This window comes from Tinamus guttatus, unplaced genomic scaffold (assembly GCF_059628265.1).
Source record: "Tinamus guttatus ecotype Peru unplaced genomic scaffold, ASM5962826v1 Tinamus_guttatus_pri_ptg000104l, whole genome shotgun sequence".
NCBI classification, from domain to species: Eukaryota; Metazoa; Chordata; class Aves; order Tinamiformes; family Tinamidae; genus Tinamus; species Tinamus guttatus.
Window position 1 is genome coordinate 4,395,646 of NW_028288638.1, and position 20,980 is coordinate 4,416,625.

Below are 20,980 nucleotides of genomic sequence, written 5' to 3' on the forward strand. Positions count from 1 at the left end.
GTGGAGATAAAAGATGACTGTCACCTGTGCACATATATTCTTTTATTTATTGTGTTACATGTTTGTCAACTTTGAAACTGCCTGTGGTAACTGAGGTCTTCAAACCAAATTTTGCAGAAGAAGCTTCCTTTGTGTTCTTTCATACCAGGGTTAGGTTGTTTGTTCCCTCATCTTCTGGGTTATCCTCAGAGGTTTACAGCCAACCCCGTGTCACAAATGAGCGAATGTCAAGTTGCCCTGCATCCCTAGAGATCTCCAGAGAGCCCTTTTAGTGGAAGAAGGTTTGAAAGCAGATAGCCTTAATGCTTTTGGACTAACCAACTTTTGGAAGTAGAAGAAAAATTGCCAGTAGATTAGAGATTGGTGTAATTTAGACTGAGACATTCAGGCTGTCCCTGGATTCATTAAAGCCTGGAGAAAAAAAAACACAAGAACAGCCTTCGTATCTCTCCTTTTAATAAATGCTAGAGGACCTGATAGTTCATATTAAGGCACCTGTGACCTGTCAAAATGAGTAATGCATCTTCATGAAGAAGTAACGTTTAGCCTTTGTAGCATTTGTCACATTGTTTGTTATCTGTATTCTCTTTCCCTCCTCACTCTTCTTAAATTCTAGGCTCTTGAGATCTGCCAACAGAGGAACTTTGTAGAAGAAACGGTGTATCTTCTGAGTGAGTAACTATGCCTGCACTGAACTTCAACTTTCAATCTTGTCATGAAGTTTAGGCTGGGAAAAAAGTGATGCGTTGTCTACTATCACCGAACTAAGTAACATGATTTAGAAAATAGAATAAAGCACTGGACTATTTATAATGTCCTTTAGCTTCGCGAGTGGTGTTAGTGTGCTGTTGTGCTTTTGTGCTTCTGTTTGGTTTTTTTTGTGGGTTTTGTTTGCTTGTTTGTTGTGTTTTTTGTTTGTTTGTTTTGGTGGGAGAAGGGGTCGTTGGATTTGTTGGTGGAAGAGTTGGGGTTTTGATTTTATCTGATCTTATTTGTTTGGTAGGGAGGAGACCACAGTCTCCTAGAGAAGAGAGAGAAAGGAAAAAGAAAAGCCTAATTTTGGCATGACTTTACTTAAAAAATAACACACAGCTTCCACTATTCCTTCATCCTCTACCCTTTCATTTTCCATGGGGCTAAGACACACTGTCTTTACTACAAGTTGAACTTGTCCATGCAGGGTCTTACTAGGGGGGTCAATCACTTAACAGTTTGCATGTGTACGTGCACACACTCCGTTGTTATCTGAGATGTTGCTGCAGTTCCGACTGCCTGCTTCACATAGTTAGGAAAGATTTCAGGTCCCAGTTCAGTTCTGCAAGCACGCGTTCAGGTTTTGCTCACAAGAAATGAGATTAGATTTGTGCTTGGCCAAGTTAGTTTGAGGCAACTTCACACTTTTAATACTGTTGTGGAAAGGAAAATGCGAACTTTCTCAATAGCTGTCAGTGCTCAGTGCTTTAGGATTCCTAACCACGTGACTGACTTCTTGTCCTTCTAGGCAGAATGGGTAACAGCCGCAGTGCCTTGAAGATGATAATGGAAGAATTGCATGATGTGGATAAGGCTATTGAATTTGCCAAGGAGCAAGATGACGGGGAACTTTGGGAAGACCTCATCTTATATTCTATTGACAAACCACGTAAGCAGGATAGTTTCCCAGCAGTCTTGTGTGTGTATTTTTTGTGGAATGCAGATGCAGGTGGATTGAGTTATCCTCATATGTGCTACAGAAGGTATTTATGGAGGTGCTGGGAAGTGTTCTGGTTTGTAGAGCACAACGTAGCTGTGCTGCTGGGCTTAAGGTCTTTAAGTAAGACAACATTTGGGCTTGCTACAGAATAGATCTTAGGCATTTAATATTCAACTAAGTTGTGCATAATTACATTTCTAACAACAGAAGTTAATGAGAAAATCATGCTTTTAATTTGACAGTATATGAGGCTGCATTTTAGACACACCCAGACCTCTGTCTCCAGGCTTGATGAAGATGCTGTGTATTCTGTTTACTGCAGCTATTTTCCTTTCAAAATTTTGAAAATTGAAGGAGCTGTATCTTTTTACCCTTTCAGTAAAGTAACTGCAGTTTTCTGTCTGTGAGGCAAAAGAAATCTGTAACTGTTAGTTTGGTTTGCCTTTCACCCATGAAGTAAGGTGACTATGCAGTTTCCTGTCTATGGAACGAAGAGAAAATCTGTAATTGTTAGTTTTGCCCTTCACTCAAGATACGAACATGTACTAAAATTCAGATAAATACTGACAGAATCTCTTAAGCAACATCACCTTTGTTCAGGAGTCAGATTTAGTGTTCATATGACTAAGAAAAAAGAGAAACAGTTTAACTTTCTACTTCATAAGTTTTTCACCCTGTTTTAAGGCTTTAAATAAAGTCTTTAAAGTTTCTGGAGGATTGAGTATCTTCTAGAATTAGCATGAGAGTGCATATCTTTTTGTCACTAGACCACTAATTCTGTCAAGAAGAGGCAAGCGGGATCCATTACTGCACTGTAAGCATGATGTTTTCAAGTTACCCAACAGAAACACAGAAACTCCTACGTGAAAGCAGTTGATCGCTAAAAATGAGTCTGATAGTACAACTAGTGATGTATCTTTAGAGCCAAAGGGATTCAAAGGCTGTACAGTTCTGTCAGTCCTGTCTGCCTATGCAGAGAAATTCAAGTGATCTTCCTCAGATTTGGGAGGTGAAGAAAAAATATAACCCTAACGTTCCTCCTCCTAATATTTCATTTAACCAGTTGCACTGTTTAAGCAAAAGGCTTCTTGAAAATTTGCTTTTAAACTCTGGCATAAAAAAAGGGATGTTCCCATAACAAAGTTCATCTGATGGCTCTGTTTGCTTGAGTACTCCTTTGTACTGAATTGAAATGCATTATTGTTTTTCATAACTTAGACTGCATACTCTGGCATCCTTTTTCAGTATACCTTAGAAGTTTTGTGAATTGCATCCTTCTTCCTTCCCTAAAATCCTATATTCAAGTAATGTAATTGTAATCCTATATTCCCCTAAATCCTATATTCCCCTAAATCCTATATTCAAGTAATGTAAAGTAATGTAAACGAAGCGTTTGTCAAGGTTATCTTTTAGTGCTGACTGCTGTAGAATCAGCCATAGTTTTAGTTGTCAGTAAAACATCCTTTCATCTGGTGTTTTGCTGGATTTTTTTAATTATTTGTCTTGTTTTTGTTTTTTCGCAGCTTTTATTACTGGTCTGTTGAACAATATTGGAACACATGTTGATCCCATTCTCTTGATCCACCGAATTAAGGAAGGCATGGAGATTCCTAATTTGAGAGACTCGCTAGTGAAAATCCTTCAGGATTACAACTTGCAGGTGAATTTGCATTCTTCCTATGATAGAATTTTCAGGGAGACAGCAAAACCACTTTGCCTCTGAAAAACACAACTCCTGGCCATCATGAAGGTTGATTCATTTTGTTAGGACTTCTGTCCTGTGATTCTGTCACTACTAGTAGATGTTAGATGATGTTGACAAGAGGAGTAGAAATACATCAAGACTATAGGAGTCTCTTCTCTTGATAGTTTCAAGAACTTCTAAATTTCTTCCATGCTATCATAAACTTGGTGGGTAAGTGCAACTTGAAGGATCTTGGGTGATTTGTCTTAGCTTATACTGTCGGGCTGTTCTATATCAGAAAGTTTCTCTGACCATTTTTTTATTCCAAGTTTCATAGATGAGAAGGCAGAACATAGAGGTGCACATGCAGAGCCAAGCATCAGGTTTTAGAGCTGTATGTTGTGTCATATATTAAATAAAAGACGATAAACTTGCAAGCTAAAATTCTTATGTCTGTCTGATATGCAGATTGCAGTGACATTTGTGCATATTTTTTAAAGGGGCTGCTCACTGGCTTATGGCAGTTCTTACCCCAGTGTCATTGCACGGATCTGTGCAGTTCCCTAAATGACTGGTTTTGTTGCATGTTTTAAGAACTTATAAGAGAGTTATCCTTCTGTGCTATCAAAGAGGATCGGTACTTGAGCTCTCCAAAGCACTACTCTGTACCTTTTTCTCCTGAAAGAGTAAGTGCATAGAGCAGTTTGAATGCACCTAGTGCGATGATGTAGAGTCCAAGCAAACATAGTCCTGTAAGTAGCTAAGACTGCAATTTGTTGAATCTCATAAACATTCCTTTTTTTTGTTCGGATATTACAGATATTACAGCAAGCAGACAGGCTTGGTTGTTGTCACCAGCGTCATGGTTGCTCTCTTCCTGGGTCAAACCAAGCCTAGGCCTGCTCAGGTTCTCACTGATACCAAAAGGTATCAATGAAACAATCCGAAACTTTCTCGTTATTATTTTTTGGTTACATGTTCTTCAGACATGGTGTTAAGTATTTCAAAGAAGCATATTGAATGTCACGTTCTTCTGTATATCCATTACGTGCAAGGAGCTGCCCCAGATACACTTGCATGCACTGCATATTGTGGCATTATTTCCAAGTTTCTAACAGATGGCACTAAATACCACTATCCTCTCAAGGATAGCTGCATTTAGACGTTAATGCTGCCTTAGTCTTGTCACTGCCGATGCCCTGCTGCTTGTGCGGCTGGTGCTACCATTCCTGCAGTCTCCTGACCTAAAAATTGGACTTTTTTGTATGTCTGGAAGCAGAATAGAGATAGTGCTGTTTGCATAGCTGCAGCTTTAGATAAATGCAAAGTGTCTTCTGGGGCTTCTACCAAAGCTGAGGAAATGGTTTGGCCACATTTTGGGGAGGGAAAGATCGTTGTGTCTTCGAATAGCTTTCAGCAAAATTACTTTGGGATTAAAAAGATGTATTCAGCTTGCAGAGTGATATCTAAAATTATTTGCTGTTAATTGGAATACTTCATGGATTTAAAATGAATTCATTTTTGAAGTAGATTTGGATAGTGCTAGGGCAAAAATCTGTATCTCATAGGAATTATAGAAATTAGGGAAGCTTAATGACATTTGTGCTTGTCTTGTTTTTACAACTGCGAAACAATCCAGTCAGAAAGGAATTATAAGCAAATCATTTTTCTGGAGAGAAACATAGGCTATAGCCTAAGGCAAGGCTGTCCCGGAAGCGTGACGGCAACGCGAAGGCCGCCGCAGCGAGCCCACGGGCCGCCTGCGCTGGCCGTCCGCGCTGCCGTTGCAGCTCCTCCCGCGCGGGCGCACGCGTGTCCCTGCGCTGCCGAGAGCAGGGCCGCGTGCGGCGCGTGCTCCAGGCCGCGGGCGCCGCTTCCCGGCCGCCCTCCCAGCCGAGGGCAGCCCTGTGGTCACTGCTGCTTCGTGGGCTGGTTCGGGCCAAGCGCGGGTGAGTTTGCGTGGAGCTCCATCACTTCCTTGTGTGACTGCTGTCAGCGTTTATAGTGTGAAATCCATATCCTGAATGCTGGCCTGGCTCAATTCCTTAGGATTTCACTAAAACCCGTTTTGTGTCCCCTCGCACACCAAACTTCTCGAACTTGTGCGGTAATCCATATTTCTTCCGGTTGCACCTAATTCCAATTACATTCGTTAGGACTTGCTGTGACTACTTCTCTCGAGCTTTCAACCTCTGTATATGCAAAGTTTTGTTGTCCCTCTTTTCAAAGGCAAAAACAAAAATACTGTGCAGAGTATTTGCAGAGTATGCACGAGTGAGGAGTGCAGCTTAAGGCAGAACTTATTCCTTGGTCTGCTTAATGTGAAAAGTGAATGCTGATCTTTTCACGACATCAGCTCTAAAAGGATATTCTAGTTGTTGCAGTGTTGTTTAATTGCAGCCTCCTCTTGCAAGCCCTGATAAAATGAGTAAGATTTTTATTCTGATATAAGTAGGCAAATGCAAAATTCCTATCCTAACTTTCCTTGGCAATAAGCATTGCATTAAATGTGATTTATAGATAATAGGTGGGAATTAAAAGCAGTGCGTTTGACGGCCTTTATCCCTTCTTAAACAAGGCTTTATATCCTAGCAGAATCGATGGAATCCAACTGACTGGCTGCAAGGATATTCCAGGTGTAGGTTACCATGTGGCATAAGGGAATGCAGGAGGGACTTCTGGTAATGTAATAAAATTCCTTGCAACTGTTTTGAACCTGGGGTGGCCCCATGAGTAATTAAAGTGTGTTTTAGTGCCGGCGTGGGGCGAACTGATTCAGTGCAGTGGCTATGGCCTGCCCGTTGCGCTGCTCTCACTGTTGCGCGGGCACCTCTGGGCTTACCTCAGCTCGCAGGTAATGGGATTAACTCTTTCACAGGAGCGTAGGTGGATCCCTGTTCACCAGCTGAAAAACAGGCATAGCAGTAATTGCCAATTAAATATTCTGTTGGGTAAAAATAAAATTTGGATCATGTGAGTGCTTCTTCTTTGCCCTTAGTCCATCTTTTCAAATACGCTTCAAATATGATCCTGCTGTGGCTTTACAAGTACAGATCTGTTAAGTTGCCTGTTCATATCCATTCTTATTTTCCCACTTCAGGAAATGCAATTTTGCATGAACCTAGAGCTGAGCATGGGCTTAATATTTTCTAAACAGGAAAAGATTTAAGCACTTGCTGAGGTGCTTTTCAGTATTGGCTTCAAAGCTCCAGGTTAAGAAGTTCAGAATGGTTTTTCTTTTCCCCAAGGATCATTTTTTTGTAATGCTTTCTCCCCAACATCCTTTGCTATCATCTAAGTATTTAGAACCATAATAAATAACTGAGCAACACTTCCTTATTATAGATTTGATAAAGAATTTTAATTACTACTGGAATAATACTGACTTCACTGTCTGTATGCAGTAACATTCATAGAGTTACGAAGACAAACAGCAAAGACCAAGTTCCAGGTGTCTACATTTTATCAGGATTATTTATCAAGTAAAGTGTAGATTAAACCTTTTAAATCATATGTTGCATCTAACTCATGAATCTATTTTTCAGTGCCATAAATTTATAGCTAAAATGGGCTTCAGACTACTTCCTTTGATTTATAAACTTGCAAAGATGTGTTGTCTTAAGGACAGACACGCTTGCTTGTTTGGAATGACATGTTCCTGGAGCACTGCTTATTTAACAGCAAGTAAATCGCCATTCTTCAGTGAACATTTTCAACATAATTAAATCCCATGCAAATCAATGACAGGCTAACCAAATCGAGTCAACTCATATTGATATCCTGACAAAAGGTGAGTAATTTTCATCTATAACACTTGCATTTAAAAGCATTTTCAAAGACACAAAATCAAACTCAACTTCATCTCTGTGCACTTGAAAATATGTTGCCAGTGTAACTGTAAAACTGATTTTCATACTTACTTGCATGAGAGCACCAGCCAGCTACATTATCTTTTAACAGACCGGTAGCAGTCCTTGAGTCCCTTTATTCTGCGAGTGTGTTTTTCTGCTGGAGAAAAAGAAAGGGAAAAAAAAAAAAAAAAAAGGCCAAGAAGCCCAAGTAAGGTTTGGCAATAAGTGTAGATATGTTTTTTGTTAGTGAGTGTGGTGCACCCAGATTAGCAGCACTGATCTGTTTGGGGCTTTTTGAATGAAGTAGATACAAACTGCGTAGGCTTGATAGGCACTAGAAAGCCATGTAATTCGGATGTGCTTTTGCTGGCCCCGTTGGAGTCAGTGCCACTCAGACACTTGGACAGAGCATCCACTTCCATGGGGGCTTTACCAGTGCAGTTGGCTTATAAAATTCCCTTAGCATAATAATAACACAAATAGTCTTGAACATTATAGCAACATCAGTATTTACTAGTGTTTCTATCCAACATATAAATAAAACCTAGTGTTTTGCAATAAAACAAGCGATACTGATAATATTTTTCCTGTAGCCTCTTTTGGACTGGAATTCCTCATTTTTGCAACTGTTTGATATGAACTAAGAACTAAGACCTACTTTGTGAAATATACCCTCAAACTTTGTATTTTCCTTTTACATTCACTGGAAGTGAAGTTGAAAAAGCATAGGAAATGAGTCACACATGTCTAAGTCTCCGATACCTGATTAAGCCAGCAGTCTTAACTTGTGAATAAAGGATGCAGGAGCTATGCTGAATGCAAGATTTGCAATTGCCCTACAGCTCTGTAGTTTCTAAGGCATTATAGCACACACACATCTTGCAGAAAAGGCTGACAGGAAAATCCTCTTATTTTATTTGCATGCTCCTGTGTCAGTTTTGGATTTGTTGCATTTTCCAAATTTTTAAAATAGAAGTCTTTTCAACTTTGGGTTATACTCGCATAAACACTTGTATCATTGGAAAAATGTAGGTACCTCCCTCATTTTAGAACAAAATGTTAACTTTTTCACTCTTTTGATGACCATTGGGAACTTTTCAAATTAGATGAATTCAGGGTTATTACTTCAATTAGAAGATTTAATTCTTTCAAGTCTTTTTCCTACTTTTAACACAAAGAACAACTTGTTCGGCTGTCATATGCCTTGGTTTTATGGTTAGCTCTTTTGCTCAGATATTGACTTATTAATTTGAACTTGACGTGAACCTGCTCCCTGGTGGATAGTTAGCAGAGGTTATGAGTGGGAGGATCCCACTGATGAGGTGCTGAACACTGTTTAAAACAGCATCTGGAAAAAGGGTTGATTTTTATTTTTTGCGCTGGATATGCACAAGCTGCTGTTCAGACTCCTGAGAGGCAGTGGGACCTATGGCAGCTTGTACAGTGGCCATCCGGGTGCTGGGTATAATGGCTAAAAATCAAGTGCCTTTAATTTTGGTTGTGCCTTTGGAAGCATTTGTTAATTGCCCTTGAGACATTTGCACTCATTTAAGCACTAAGCAGCACCAAGGCCTAAATTTATTCTCACTTCCTTAGGGTGTACTCTTTAAATTAAGCACCCGTTGCCCCAAAGCATGGGATCTAAACAGATTTTTTCTTGTCTTTCTCTTTTGTCCTTAGATAAAGTTAAAAGAAAAAACAAACCACTCAGCTCCTGAGATTATTGCACATGTTTTTATTGCACATGTTTTTAGAAAACATTTAGAGCTGCATTCAGTTTCTTGTGCTCTGAAGTGGTGTCTAGCTTTGTGTCTCTAATACTGGAGGATATGATTCATCCTCTGACATGCCCATTTTGAAATGTTTGAAGTGTTACTTGGTGACAGTTTTCACAGGTGTTGCAGATATGTAGTCTTAGCTGCGTGTCCCTCCTGGCAGTCCATTGTGACCAGTTCACAGTATGTATGCAAGAGATGAATTTTTGGACCGTGTTCATCTGCCTATAAAGTCTATTTTTTTCCTTTGCAAGTAGTAACACTAGCTGTGATGATGCTTAGCATGCCCAGTGTCTTTTGTAGCACACATATCAGGGGGAAGGCATGGATACTTTTATACCACCCCTTTTAAAAAGAGAAAAAGAAAAAGGATTATCTGTCTTAAAAATTGTGAGCTTCTTTGAAAACACTTTATAGAGGGATTGTGGTCTTGAAAAACAAATTTCCGAACCATGCACATATTACAGGGGGGGAATAAACACTCTGCACAATATATTTGGCTTTGTCGTATTTTGATAAACTTGCCCTGTGTTATTGACATTGAGGTGTTTTTGCAGTTCTGCCTCCTCAGGCTTAATCAACTAACGTTCCATATAATTTGATGCCCTTCCTTCCAGGCTTGTGTTTCACAGCATTGGCATGCCATTGTCTAATGAAAAAGATTAAATAAGTAGAAAGAGAGAGGAGATTTTTGCTAAGAATGCACGAACAATGGACCTTTGGTTAATGCACATAGTGCCCATAAAAGGAAAAGTTTATGTTAGAACAAAACTATGGGCTGAATCTCTTAAGTCAACAAAAAGAGGAAAAGAGGAAATGTTTTTCTCCAATTCTTTTTGCCAATTGGCATCTCACAGAATTAATGCATCTTTCAGCTGAGCTTAGCTGGTACCTTCCACATATTTCCCTTCAGAAAATTTTAAGTATTTGATATGGGTAACTTCTTTTTTTTTTTTTTTTTATCTTGTTCATTGTTTGCACTCTTCACACCAATTGACGTGGTGGAGAGGAAAATCCCTTTCACCCATTAAAGACCTTTGAATTCACAAACTTTCATGTACTGTGTGTCTTTTTACTGCTCTCAGTAAGCCTGTAGTATATTTAGCCTAAAGAGGTAAACAAGCATACCTTGGAGTGGTACTTGTATGGTCTGTTCTGGTTTGGAAACTAATGGTGAGAGACACTGTAAAAAATGCCTCACTTGTATTTTGTTAAGAAATGCTCATAGCAAGGATGTGGTATGACTGTGATAACACAGTGCTGGTCGTGATGGTGAAAATGATTCCTCCATCCCTTCCTTTTTGTTCCCAGCATGTAAGTATAAAGCTTCAAAAGGCTAAAACATTCCCTATTTCCTCATGTTCAGCAGAACCCCGGAGGGACTTGCCCAGGTAGTTGATAAGCCCATCAATTCCAAGTCATCTGTGTTTTGTGTTCTTTGCACAACAGATCCTGCTGCGGGAAGGTTGCAAGAAGATCCTTGTTGCCGACTCTCTTTCGTTACTGAAGAAAATGCATCGCACTCAGATGAAGGGTGTTCTGGTGGATGGTGGGTACAGAAGAAATGTGGCAACCTTCAGAGTTTTGAAGCTGTCTACTTGATTTGTAGACCTGGGCCACGTGCAGGTCCACTTTGGAAGTTGTTCAGAATCCTGATTATTCCCCTTTGCAGAGAAAGTGCTTGGGTCTCTGAAGTGCCAGTCCCAAGTTGCAACTCTTCATCTTGATCTGCCTGTCCTCAGCCAGCATTTTTGCCAGTATTGCATATTGCAATTTGCCTGTAAAGGTGAAAAATGCTAAGTGCTAACAAAGATACCCAGGTGATAATCATCTGTGACCAAAGCAAAAGCTAAAAGATATCTTTTAGAAATAATTGAAGTATTTGATGCAGGCGAGCAGTAGTGTAATTCACAAGAGGTGCACGTGAGTGCTAAAAGGCAAGAGCTGATGGAAAGACTTACCAGAAATCAGCTGCCTGGCCTTTCTTGCTTTCCAATGTGTTTGCCATGTGCCTGTGCAGCTCTAAGCTTTGACAGTCCAGATGCTGAGGTTCTGCCTTCACCACAGTAAGACAGTCTAGACATTTTTCATGCCATTCATAGAAATATGACTTCTGTATTGCTCTTTAATTTTCGTCTCCCACATCATGTATTTTAAGTAAATACTTTGAGACCAAAATCCATGTCTTTAATAGCAATATGTTGTTTGTTCACTAAACATGTAGTTTGTTCACAATTTTTTTTTTTTCCAGAGGAGAATATTTGTGAATCATGCCTTTCTCCAATACTTCCTTCAGGTAGGATGTTCTTCCAGAAGAGAAAGAGATTTATCTTATTTTTAGAGGAAATGACATTTATTATTATTCATCGAAATGCCATTGATAATCATCTTTTAAATATCAGTCTGTTTCTGTTGTGCACAGTTTATGTATGATCCCTAACATGGGAGTGGAGTCTAATTACATCTTTTGTGTTGGAGTAAACCTACATGCACACCACCAAAAACCCCAGCCCTCCCCTCGTGGCAATATTGTAAGATAACTATGCTTTTACCACATGTGAAGACCAGAGCAGACACTTAGAAAACCTGGTGGTTAGAAAACCTGGCAGAACTGACTGTGCCAGTGCTGTGGTTGCATCTATTGAGTGATTGGGAGCCAAGGACTGAAACGTGGATGATGGAAGTGTAATGATGAGTGATAATAGTCTTGGAATAGGTGTTTATTCTATATAGGCTTCTAGTTGTGGCTAAGTATTTGCAAAACAAAAGGCCCATTCCTCTCATAAATACAACAGTTTCTTGCTAACCTCTCTTCAGAATGACTGAATTACATGGGTTAGATTACTCTGCCTCTCCCAAAATACACTATGTAGCACTTACTGGCATGAAAAATATCACTTAAAAATGTCCCATGAACTGAAAGCATCGCTCTGCATGGTTTCTGCAACTGATCTGAAATAATAAGAAATAAATTAAATGAGCTAGAATAATATGAAAATAAAACAGTCTGAAAGATACTGCCTTATGCTTCTCCATGCATAATGGCAGGCAGGCGTTGTTCCCCTGCAGTCTCTGCGTGTTCTACTGAATTCTCTCTTTTGCTGTCCCCTTGCAATAGTTTTGCCTTTTCTTTTCCCAGATGCATCCAAGTCCTTCAGTGTGGTCGTGTTCCACTGCAGACACATGTTTCACAAAGAGTGCCTCCCGGTGTCTAACACAGTAAGGAACTGCCCTAGTCTCTGTCAAAGACAGAAGGGCAAATTATTTCGTTTTGTAATCAGTGGAAAGCAAGCATGGGGTCTCTTTGTGATGATAATGTGATCGTAGTAGTTCTTTGCACTACGATCCTGCACTATGTGATTAGGGGGAAGGTTGGCTAGCTCCACTGCAGCCAAAGTACATGGCTTTAGAAAGGAATTGCTGTTGTTTGAGAAGTCTTCTAGCACTTTTGCAATCTCAATATGAAATGCAGCTTCAAGAGCTGCAAGGGATATGAGCTGTTTGAATTTTGTATTAATTTTCTTCCATTGAAGCTCTAAAAGCATGTAAGTTAAAAGCAAAAATGAAGATATTTTCTCAAGTGCATGATTTTGATGTGGAAGAAAAAATGGCCATGTTTCAGCAAGTGAATACTTAAATACCTTTGTAATTGTTTTTTATGTTCATCTTTCTTTCTTCTTCAGGGAATCAAATGATTTCAATGAGAAAAAAAAAGTAACTTTTAGGAATAAGCAGATTTGATTTTAGAAATGGAAGCATTGGAATGGTTCCATTGGAACCAATTAGAACAAAAGTACAAAGAAAATGGAATTAAAACTTTCTGATTCTGTTTCCGTGACTGGAAATGAATGTTTAGTAAAAAATAAATTTGGTGAATCAGTTGGAATGAGCAAGTAGCAAATTAACCCAACTGTTTATAGCCACATGCTGTAGGATGTGTGCTCAACTATGTTACCAGAAATATGGTTATCTGAGAATAATCTAAAATTATTAAAATGTATTGAGAGGAAAGTAATGCCTGCACAAAGCATCACACAGGGCTAAGCACAGGAGGTAATAATAAACACATATAGAATCATAGAATCATAGAATGCTTAGGGTTGGAAGGGACCTCTAGAGATCATCTAGTCCAACCCCCTGCACACACAGGGTCACCTAGAGCACGTGGCACAGGACTGCGTCCAAGCGGGTTTTGAAGATCTCCAGAGAAGGAGACTCCACAACCTCTCTGGGCAGCCTGTTCCAGTGCTCTGTCACCCTCACTGTTAAGAAATTTTTCCTTAAGTTCCTGTGGAACTTTTGGTGTTTCAGTTTCCGGCCATTACCTCTGGTCCTATCAGTGGCCACCACTGAAAAGAGACCAGCACCATCCTCTGCACTCCCTCCCTTGAGGTACTTATAGACACTGATCAGGTCCCCTCTCAGCCTTCTCTTCTCCAGGCTGAACAGGCCCAGCTCCCTCAGCCTCTCCTCATAGGGCAGATGTTCCAGGCCCCTGATCATCCTTGTGGCCCTGCGCTGGACTCTCTCCAGCAGCTCCACATCCCTCTTATACTGTGGAGCCCAGAACTGGACACAATACTCCAGATGTGGCCTCACCAGGGCTGAGTAGCTCAAATATGCTCATATGTGGCTTTCAGGCCAAATCCACAGCTGTTGAAAATCAGTGCAGCAATACCCAAAGTGAGAGCTGCGGCTGCGAAAGGTGTCAGCAACTTTCATTTGTCTTCCTTGATTCTAACTGGGCTACGTTTCCCTAAGAGCTTCTTGGGTTTTTTTTTTTTTTTTTTTTTTTTTTTTTTTTTTTTTAATGTCCAGGTCTCTCCTGTTCAGTTCTGCAACATCTGCAGCGCCAAACACAGGGGGCCAGGAAGTGCAATCCTGGAGATGAAGAAATAGCAGCTCTCCAGCCTGCCCGCTAGCTTCCGACACCACCTCTGCAAAAGTCACGTGCACCTGTTTTCTGCTGGTCACTACACCTGCTGTATATAATTCTGACTGTGATTTAAAAGTAGCGTCTTCAAGTTATCCCCCCCTTACCAGGCATTTTGCAGAAAATGGTGAGATCCCTAGTATGCCGTGTTACACTGTTCGTATTTTGCTGTTCCTTGGCTCTTTGTTAAACAACAGAACAGGTAAATAAAATGGGAAAAAAACAGTTTGGAAATTTGTGATTGATATCGATTAAGTGCTTCATAGTGTTGAGCCCTTATCAGGAGCATGGTTAAATACTGTAGGCAAGGATGAATTCATGTGAATTCAGCTCACCAAACTACTTGGTCTGTTGCTGGACCGTTTAACTTGAGACCCATGTGGAGTCTGGCTGCTTTCGGGGGAACTGCCTCCAGACTCGAAGCTACCTGTACGCTGTATGAATCATCTACTTAATTAGCAAGTTCACTAACTGTTAATTCCACACACTGGGAATGTTACCTTGGCTGTATGGTTATGCCTTCATAATTTGTTGGAAACTCATTATTTTGTCACTTCATCTTCATAGTGCAGCATTAAACAGATCAGATTTTCTTATGTTAAACCTATTCTGAAACTTTAAATTTTAATGATGGCAGTCAGTCTTTATACTTCTAAGCATAGTATACAATTCCATTTAAGTATTGATTAAATATCTGGGGTGTGAAAAATAAGTTCTCCGAGAGTCTCTTTAGATGTTAGGAACTTAAAAGCCTACCAATTGGTTATTACCAAAACAAAACAAAAACAAACACATAAAAAACCCACATTTGTTCTTAGTTTAGTCAGTGTTCTATGATGCAAAGGAGTTATGTTTCAGAGTTTCTTCATAGTAATGAAAGCTTTCACTAATCTTCTCTGAAATTAAATATAAGCTCCTCTTCCTAAGGAAAAGTCGTGTTTCGGAACTGTCAAGATATTTTCCCCCTTTTTAATAGTGGAAGCTTTTAAGGAAAAAAAGACATTGTTCCAACAGTAGAATATGAGATTTAAAAAAGTAGTTAACAACAGTGTAGTGATAGTGCAGTGTATCTGTAAAACTGGAAAAAGTAGCACTTGAAATTTCTTCTCTAGCTCACTCCTGTGTAGGCACATCTTCAAATCATCTGTATTGTAGAAAGCTGGATTTACAGCTGGTGTTCTACTGATATCATCCAAGCATTCAGCTAAGCTGGTCTAGTATGTCATTTTTGTTGTCCTCCATGTAAATCTGTATAATTGTTACTGGAATAAAGTGCAAACTATATTAGAAATACTATGTTTTAATTTTCAAATTTTCGTAGTTACAGAAGACAGAGCTGTCAGTAAAAGGATGGATCTCTCAAATACATAGCCATAATATTCAGTGAAAACACAACTAAGAAAAAAAGAGATGGTGCACGTTAATCTACTGCATATCTGCATACATCAGGCATCAAGAATTGCAGCCTGGTTCTGCAGCAGTTGATTTGCAGTGGCTCATATGTGTAACTGCAAGCAACATAATGTTGGTATCACTCTCAGCTAGTGTCTTATGATGAGGCACAGTAAATAAAGAAATACAGATATTTTGCTCTTCTTTGGTCTTATTAACTAGAAGACGCGTGTTTTAAAGTATTTTAATTTATAAGCAATCTTCCATGCAGCAGAAAGAAAAGGGTCATTTATATTCCTGGTAGCCCTAATGACTACCAACACCTTTAAGGTAGATGTGCCTGTACTCGGTGGGACTGCCATTTCCTCCTATTGTGGGTTTTTTTTTTTTTCATTTATTGCTTTCCCTGATGTTCCCTAGTCCATCTTCAAGCAAAGCAGTGGCCAGGCAGGCAGTGCTCACAGCACTGGCAACTCCACCATCAAGGCACTTGATTTCAGCCCTCCTTCTTTGGAGCTGGGGCACTGTCAAATGCAGCACGCAGAGGTAAAAGGGAGGGCTCTGCAGATTGTGTGAAAGGAGCCGTCTCCCGTGAACACTGAACGAGACCAGGTCCCTCCACCTCCCCTTCTCGGCCACGTGCTGCAGCACCTGAGCACCTCTGTGGCCCTGCGCTGGGCTCCGTCAGTCTGGCAGGCATGTTGGTGGGGGGAGAGCCCAAATCCAGCACTGCAATCCAGGGGAACCCTCCCAAGTGCCCAAGAGGTAATAAATATTTTGGCAGCTTGTACAAACTAGCCCTCATGAAATCATTAGCATGGAACACTCTCCCTGCTGGAATCCAACTCATCTTCATGCTGGAATAGAGGCCCTTTGCTTCTCCAGGGGAGCACAGCTCCTCTGATCCATATGGTGCTCTTCTCTGTGCACCCCCAAGGAGACCCATGCTCCATTTTCAGCCCCGCAGAGAAGCAAAGGAGCTGAAGACAGCTAGCCCCATTGCCTTTCTTGACGCTGGACTGAATAACTCACGTCCGGAACCTCCAGTGGCCCCACCAACCCTCCACCAGACCCCCGTCGCCACGGCCCAGCAGCCCAAGGGAGTCAGGCCGTCCCCTTGCCTCTCCCTCAGGACTTGGGGCAGTCAACAGCAGGCCAGTGCAGGACAGGAAAGAAGGGCTCACACAACGCTTGAAACTCAGGAACTCTATTTATTGGCCCATGGTGGTTGGCTGGACTTGGTGTGAGCTCTGCACATGGCTCTTTCTGCAGCCCCTTCATCCTGTGGAAGGTGGGGGAAATGGAAAGGGAGGAACCAGTGGCTGTGCACTGCACCCATAGATGTTCTTCTGCCACGCAGCCCCTCATCTACATCTCCTGACGAGGGGCTGGTGGCCGTGCGCAGCTCGGCGGCCGCATGGCCCCCAGGCTCTTCTGGGGCGGCTCTGCCTAGGTCTTCTTCGGCCGGCCATCCCAGGAACCAGGGGGTCATGCAGGCCACCTTTGCGGGAGGTGGATCCACCTCCATTGGCTCTTCCTCACATATAGGTGGATCCACCTCCATGGCTTCAGTGGAATCCTCCAGAGGATGAGCTTCCATCTGCTCTGTTTCGTCCTTACTCCACAACCTGATGGGACTCCTCCATTAATTCCTTCTCTCTCCACACCTGTCATCTCAGTTTCCTTCTTCAGATTTACCTGAATGTGGCCACCGGTTCCACTGTAGGGAAAAAAGGGAGGGAATAACGACAAAGCACCACCCTGAGGTACTAGAAGCTCACTGAGGCTTCTTGGGCTTATTGGCTCCTAAGTTGCCTTGGGACTCCGGAAGCAAGAGCCTGTGAGCTATGGGCCCCAGCCAGCACTCCCACTTTTACAGGGGTAAGGGCAGTGGAGAACAGGAGTGTCACAGTGATGTGTGACATGACATCACAGGGACGCACCTGCAGACAGCTGCCATTGATGTCATGTATCACTGTGACATCACAGGAACGCACAGGATCATGTATCGCTGTGACATCACAGGGACGTACCACCAGACTCTTGATGTACTGGCTCCCCCATTCTTTCCTTCCCCCCTCCATGGAACATCAGGATGAAGAGCGTGTAGCAAGAGACATCTGCAGACTTGCTGCAGACTGCACCAAGCCCAGTTAACCGCCATGGTCCAGTAAATAAAAGACTGAGTTTCAAGTGTTGCATAAATCCTTCTTTCCTGCCCCTGCATTTTCTGCACGCCCTGCAGCATGAAGACATGGCCTCTCTGCAGCCCTGAGTCCCAAGGGAGAGGCAAGCGGAGTGCCTGGTTGCCCTAGGGCTGCTGTGCTGTAGCCATAGGGCTGCTGGGAGCGTTGGGGGTCTGGAGGTGTTTTTTTTATTTGATTGGGGGTCAAGATGGAGAATGGAGGTAGCTGCCTTCAGCTCCTTTGCTCTTCAGCTACCTAACGCAGGGCTGACAATAGACAAGGGTGCCAAGCCAGGTTGGTCTTGGTTGTTCACCTCTTGCCAGCCTTCGTTGTAGCTACAGCAGTGCCTGAGCACTCATCAGTCCATTGAGGGATCCCAGTGAATAAGTCCGTTGAGGACTGCTCAAGGGCTGCACCTGGTGCACATGCTGAACGATCCCGGGCGGCTTCGCGGCAGCACGTAGAACAGCTCCTGTAAAGCATACAGAGAAATCACTGCACTGACAGCACCTGGTAGTAAGCAGGTGCAGCAGTGCAAATGTTTCTTACACAGTCATGTTGCTCGCTAGAGTCACAAGCACTGCACCCATTTCTGAGAAAGGAAGCTGGAACTCCTGCTGTCTTATCTTGGAGAAAGCCACCCGATTTGCCACACTCCACACTGTGCATTTTTAGCTCCTCTAAGGCTGCCTGTCACTATGTGTATTTTCATGAGATACATGGCTGTTTGGCGAGGAATTTTGGCAAGGAAGAGATACTTGTGTGTCTTTTATTAGTGGTTCTTTGATGAAGAAATCCATGTTCTCTGTCATTAACAACTAAAAAAAAAGCCTTTTCTTTCAGAAAAAAAAAAAAAAAAAAAAAAAACAGAACCACAGAGCCGGCAGCTGGAGCTGCAAGGTCCTGCTCGACTTCATGTCATCCAAACCCCTTCTCAAGCAGAGTTCTCTCCAGCAGGTTGCCTACGACCATGTCCAGTTACATTTTGGACTATCTCTCTCTCAGGAGGGAGACTCCACAAGCTCCCTGAGCAATCTGGTCCAGTGCTCAGATACCCTCGCACTGAAGAAGTGTTTCCTATGCTCGGACGGATGTTCCTGTGTTTCAGTTGGTGCCCAGTGCCTCCTGGCTTGTGCTCTCACTGGGCACCACTGAGAAGAGCCTGGCTCCACCATCTTCACTCCCTCTCCTTCAGGTGTTTATACATACTGACAAGATTGCACCTGAGCCTTCTCTTCTGCTGGCTGAACTATCCCTACTCTCTCAGCCTCACAACCTGAGGTGCTGATAGGTGCTCCAACCCGTTAACTGTCTTCAGGAGCCTTCGCTGGACTTGCTCCAGGAGACCCACATCTCCCCTGCACTGGGGAACCCAGTGCTGAACCCAGCACTCCAGATACGGCCTCACCAACGACGAGCAGAGGGGCAGGATCACCTCACCCAGCCTGCTGCCAACATCTGCCTAATGCAGCCCAGGACATGAGTGGCCTTCACCACAACGGCATGTCCTCGCCTCGTATCCAATCTTGTTGTCCACCAGGACACCCCAGGTCCTTCTCTGCAACATCCTTCCTGCCCTCCCCAAGTGGGAGACACCCACAGCCTGAGGGATAGTTCGGTGCTAACAACCCAGCCCTTAGGTCCCACACTCACCACAGTCGGCTCCAGCACTCACTCACATTTGGGATTCCTCCTCTTCACCTCTGCTCATCTCTCTTCTACCAGGAAGCTAAACCACCTTCAGGTGACGGGACCCACGCTCATGGCCATGCCAGTATGTGGCCCTGTCTGCCCTATGTTTCAGCACACCATGCCAGGCACAGAGGCATTTGCACGTGGCAGCTTTGCTGGAGGCAGATTGCCTTGCATGGTTTCCATGCCATCTTTTGGAGGGTCCAGCCCCACGGGTTCCATGTCTGTTGAATGAGGACCAGCAGCATAATGAGGGACCAGGCTTTTGGCGGAAGACAAGTATTTTATTTATTCAGTATTTTTTTACAAGGACAGCATCCTTGGTCCTTGTAATAAAGAATCCTAGAACCATGCTCACTTAGCACGATCTGCCTAATATTAAATCACAGGACAGGGCCATGCTGTAATAATAGAAAAAGAGATTCCAGCAAGTTCTCCCTGAGCCTCACAACGGTGAATGTTGTCCCATACACAATTTCTGCTCTGCTACAGAGAGGAGACTGCCTGAATAGCAGAGAGCTGGTGGGCAGGAGACTGAATAGAATTTGTCGCCTGAGAGTGCTCAAAATCTCACTGTCCTGACGGTTGCTATTTCAATAGATTGTGCTGAGATTCAAATGACATCTGTCTTCATGCACAACAGGCAGACAGAGGAAACCCTGAGAAAACTCCCCACTGCTACGAGATTTGCCATTTAAGCAAAGCAGATTTAGGTCGTACTAGTACTACCACAGCCTCGTATTACTGCTGAACTCATCCAACAGTTCTGTCTTCTTGGCTAGCTTCCTCTGCTTTCCTTAGCTTCTTCCCCAGCTCCTTCCTTTTTTCTTTCTTTCTTTTTTTTTTTTTTTTTTTTGTAAGCAACACTGAAAAGATGACAGTTCATTTTGGCAAAAACAATAGCTTTTAACAGCAATATAACACAATCTTCTCGCAGATATATTTTATATAGACACGTGAACATCCACATCACTCAAAGCTAGACAATGTTAAAAGTTTCATTTGTGTTGAAGCAGTGCAAGATTAAAAACAAGTTTTCATGCATGGGAAGAATCCAAACAGTTTCTGAAACGAAACAAACTGAGCTATAAGAGCTTCTCCAAAGAAAAAGCTATCGACAAAACCCAGTACACTTGAAGACCTTCTGTCATGTTGGAACAGATTCTCTTGGTCTTTGTTAATTGCCCAGGCCAGCACACCTGACAGAAAAGCCACTCAAGTGTTCCTGCATTTCACATTTCTGAGGTAAAAAAGCAGGTTTCTGTTGTCAGAAGCAGCATGGGGGATCTGGCAGCCTCTCAGCCACAAACCGACCTCAACTGGGCTGCTCTGAGGCACTGCTCTACTCTTAACATGCCAACAAATGTACACGAGGCCCAGCGACTGCTCTGGGAGACTCCTGTGCTGGGCAGTGCCAGCCTCCTGCCACACAGGGGCTAAGGCTGAAAACAGGCGGCATCTTCCAAGCCTCTAGCCTGTCCCTTAGACATTATGCCTCTTCTAATCTCGTGTTCTGGACATGTTCACTGCAAGCATCGAATGTACAAACTATACTTAAAATTCAGGTATAACGGTAGGTAATAACCATTACTGTACAGTATCTTACACCATCCTATCTGGAGGCTTCTGCTCGTTTTCAAGTGAATTTTACAATTCCTAGGCATGCAGAAAATAAAAACAAAACTCTGTTGTCTGCAAGGCGCACCACAAAGCAGGATGCAGACTTCCCTGCCCCGCTTTGCCACAACACCAGGCTGCATCTCACTTTGGAAAG

General features: G+C 42.5%; 1 protein-coding gene across 1 annotated transcript in view; it reads left to right on the plus strand.

Moving 5' to 3' along the window:
- The window catches only part of VPS41 (VPS41 subunit of HOPS complex), a 94,752-nt gene extending 80,837 nt beyond the window's left edge, over positions 1-13,915 (plus strand). Inside the window, exons 23-29 of the mRNA XM_088520862.1 lie at positions 617-671; positions 1,502-1,642; positions 3,217-3,353; positions 10,453-10,552; positions 11,255-11,299; positions 12,143-12,222; positions 13,822-13,915. Of these exons, the coding sequence (XP_088376988.1) occupies positions 617-671; positions 1,502-1,642; positions 3,217-3,353; positions 10,453-10,552; positions 11,255-11,299; positions 12,143-12,222; positions 13,822-13,902 (639 nt within the window). The 3' untranslated portion in view covers positions 13,903-13,915. The remainder of the gene's footprint in view (positions 1-616; positions 672-1,501; positions 1,643-3,216; positions 3,354-10,452; positions 10,553-11,254; positions 11,300-12,142; positions 12,223-13,821) is intronic.
- The last annotated feature ends 7,065 nt before the right edge of the window (positions 13,916-20,980 follow it).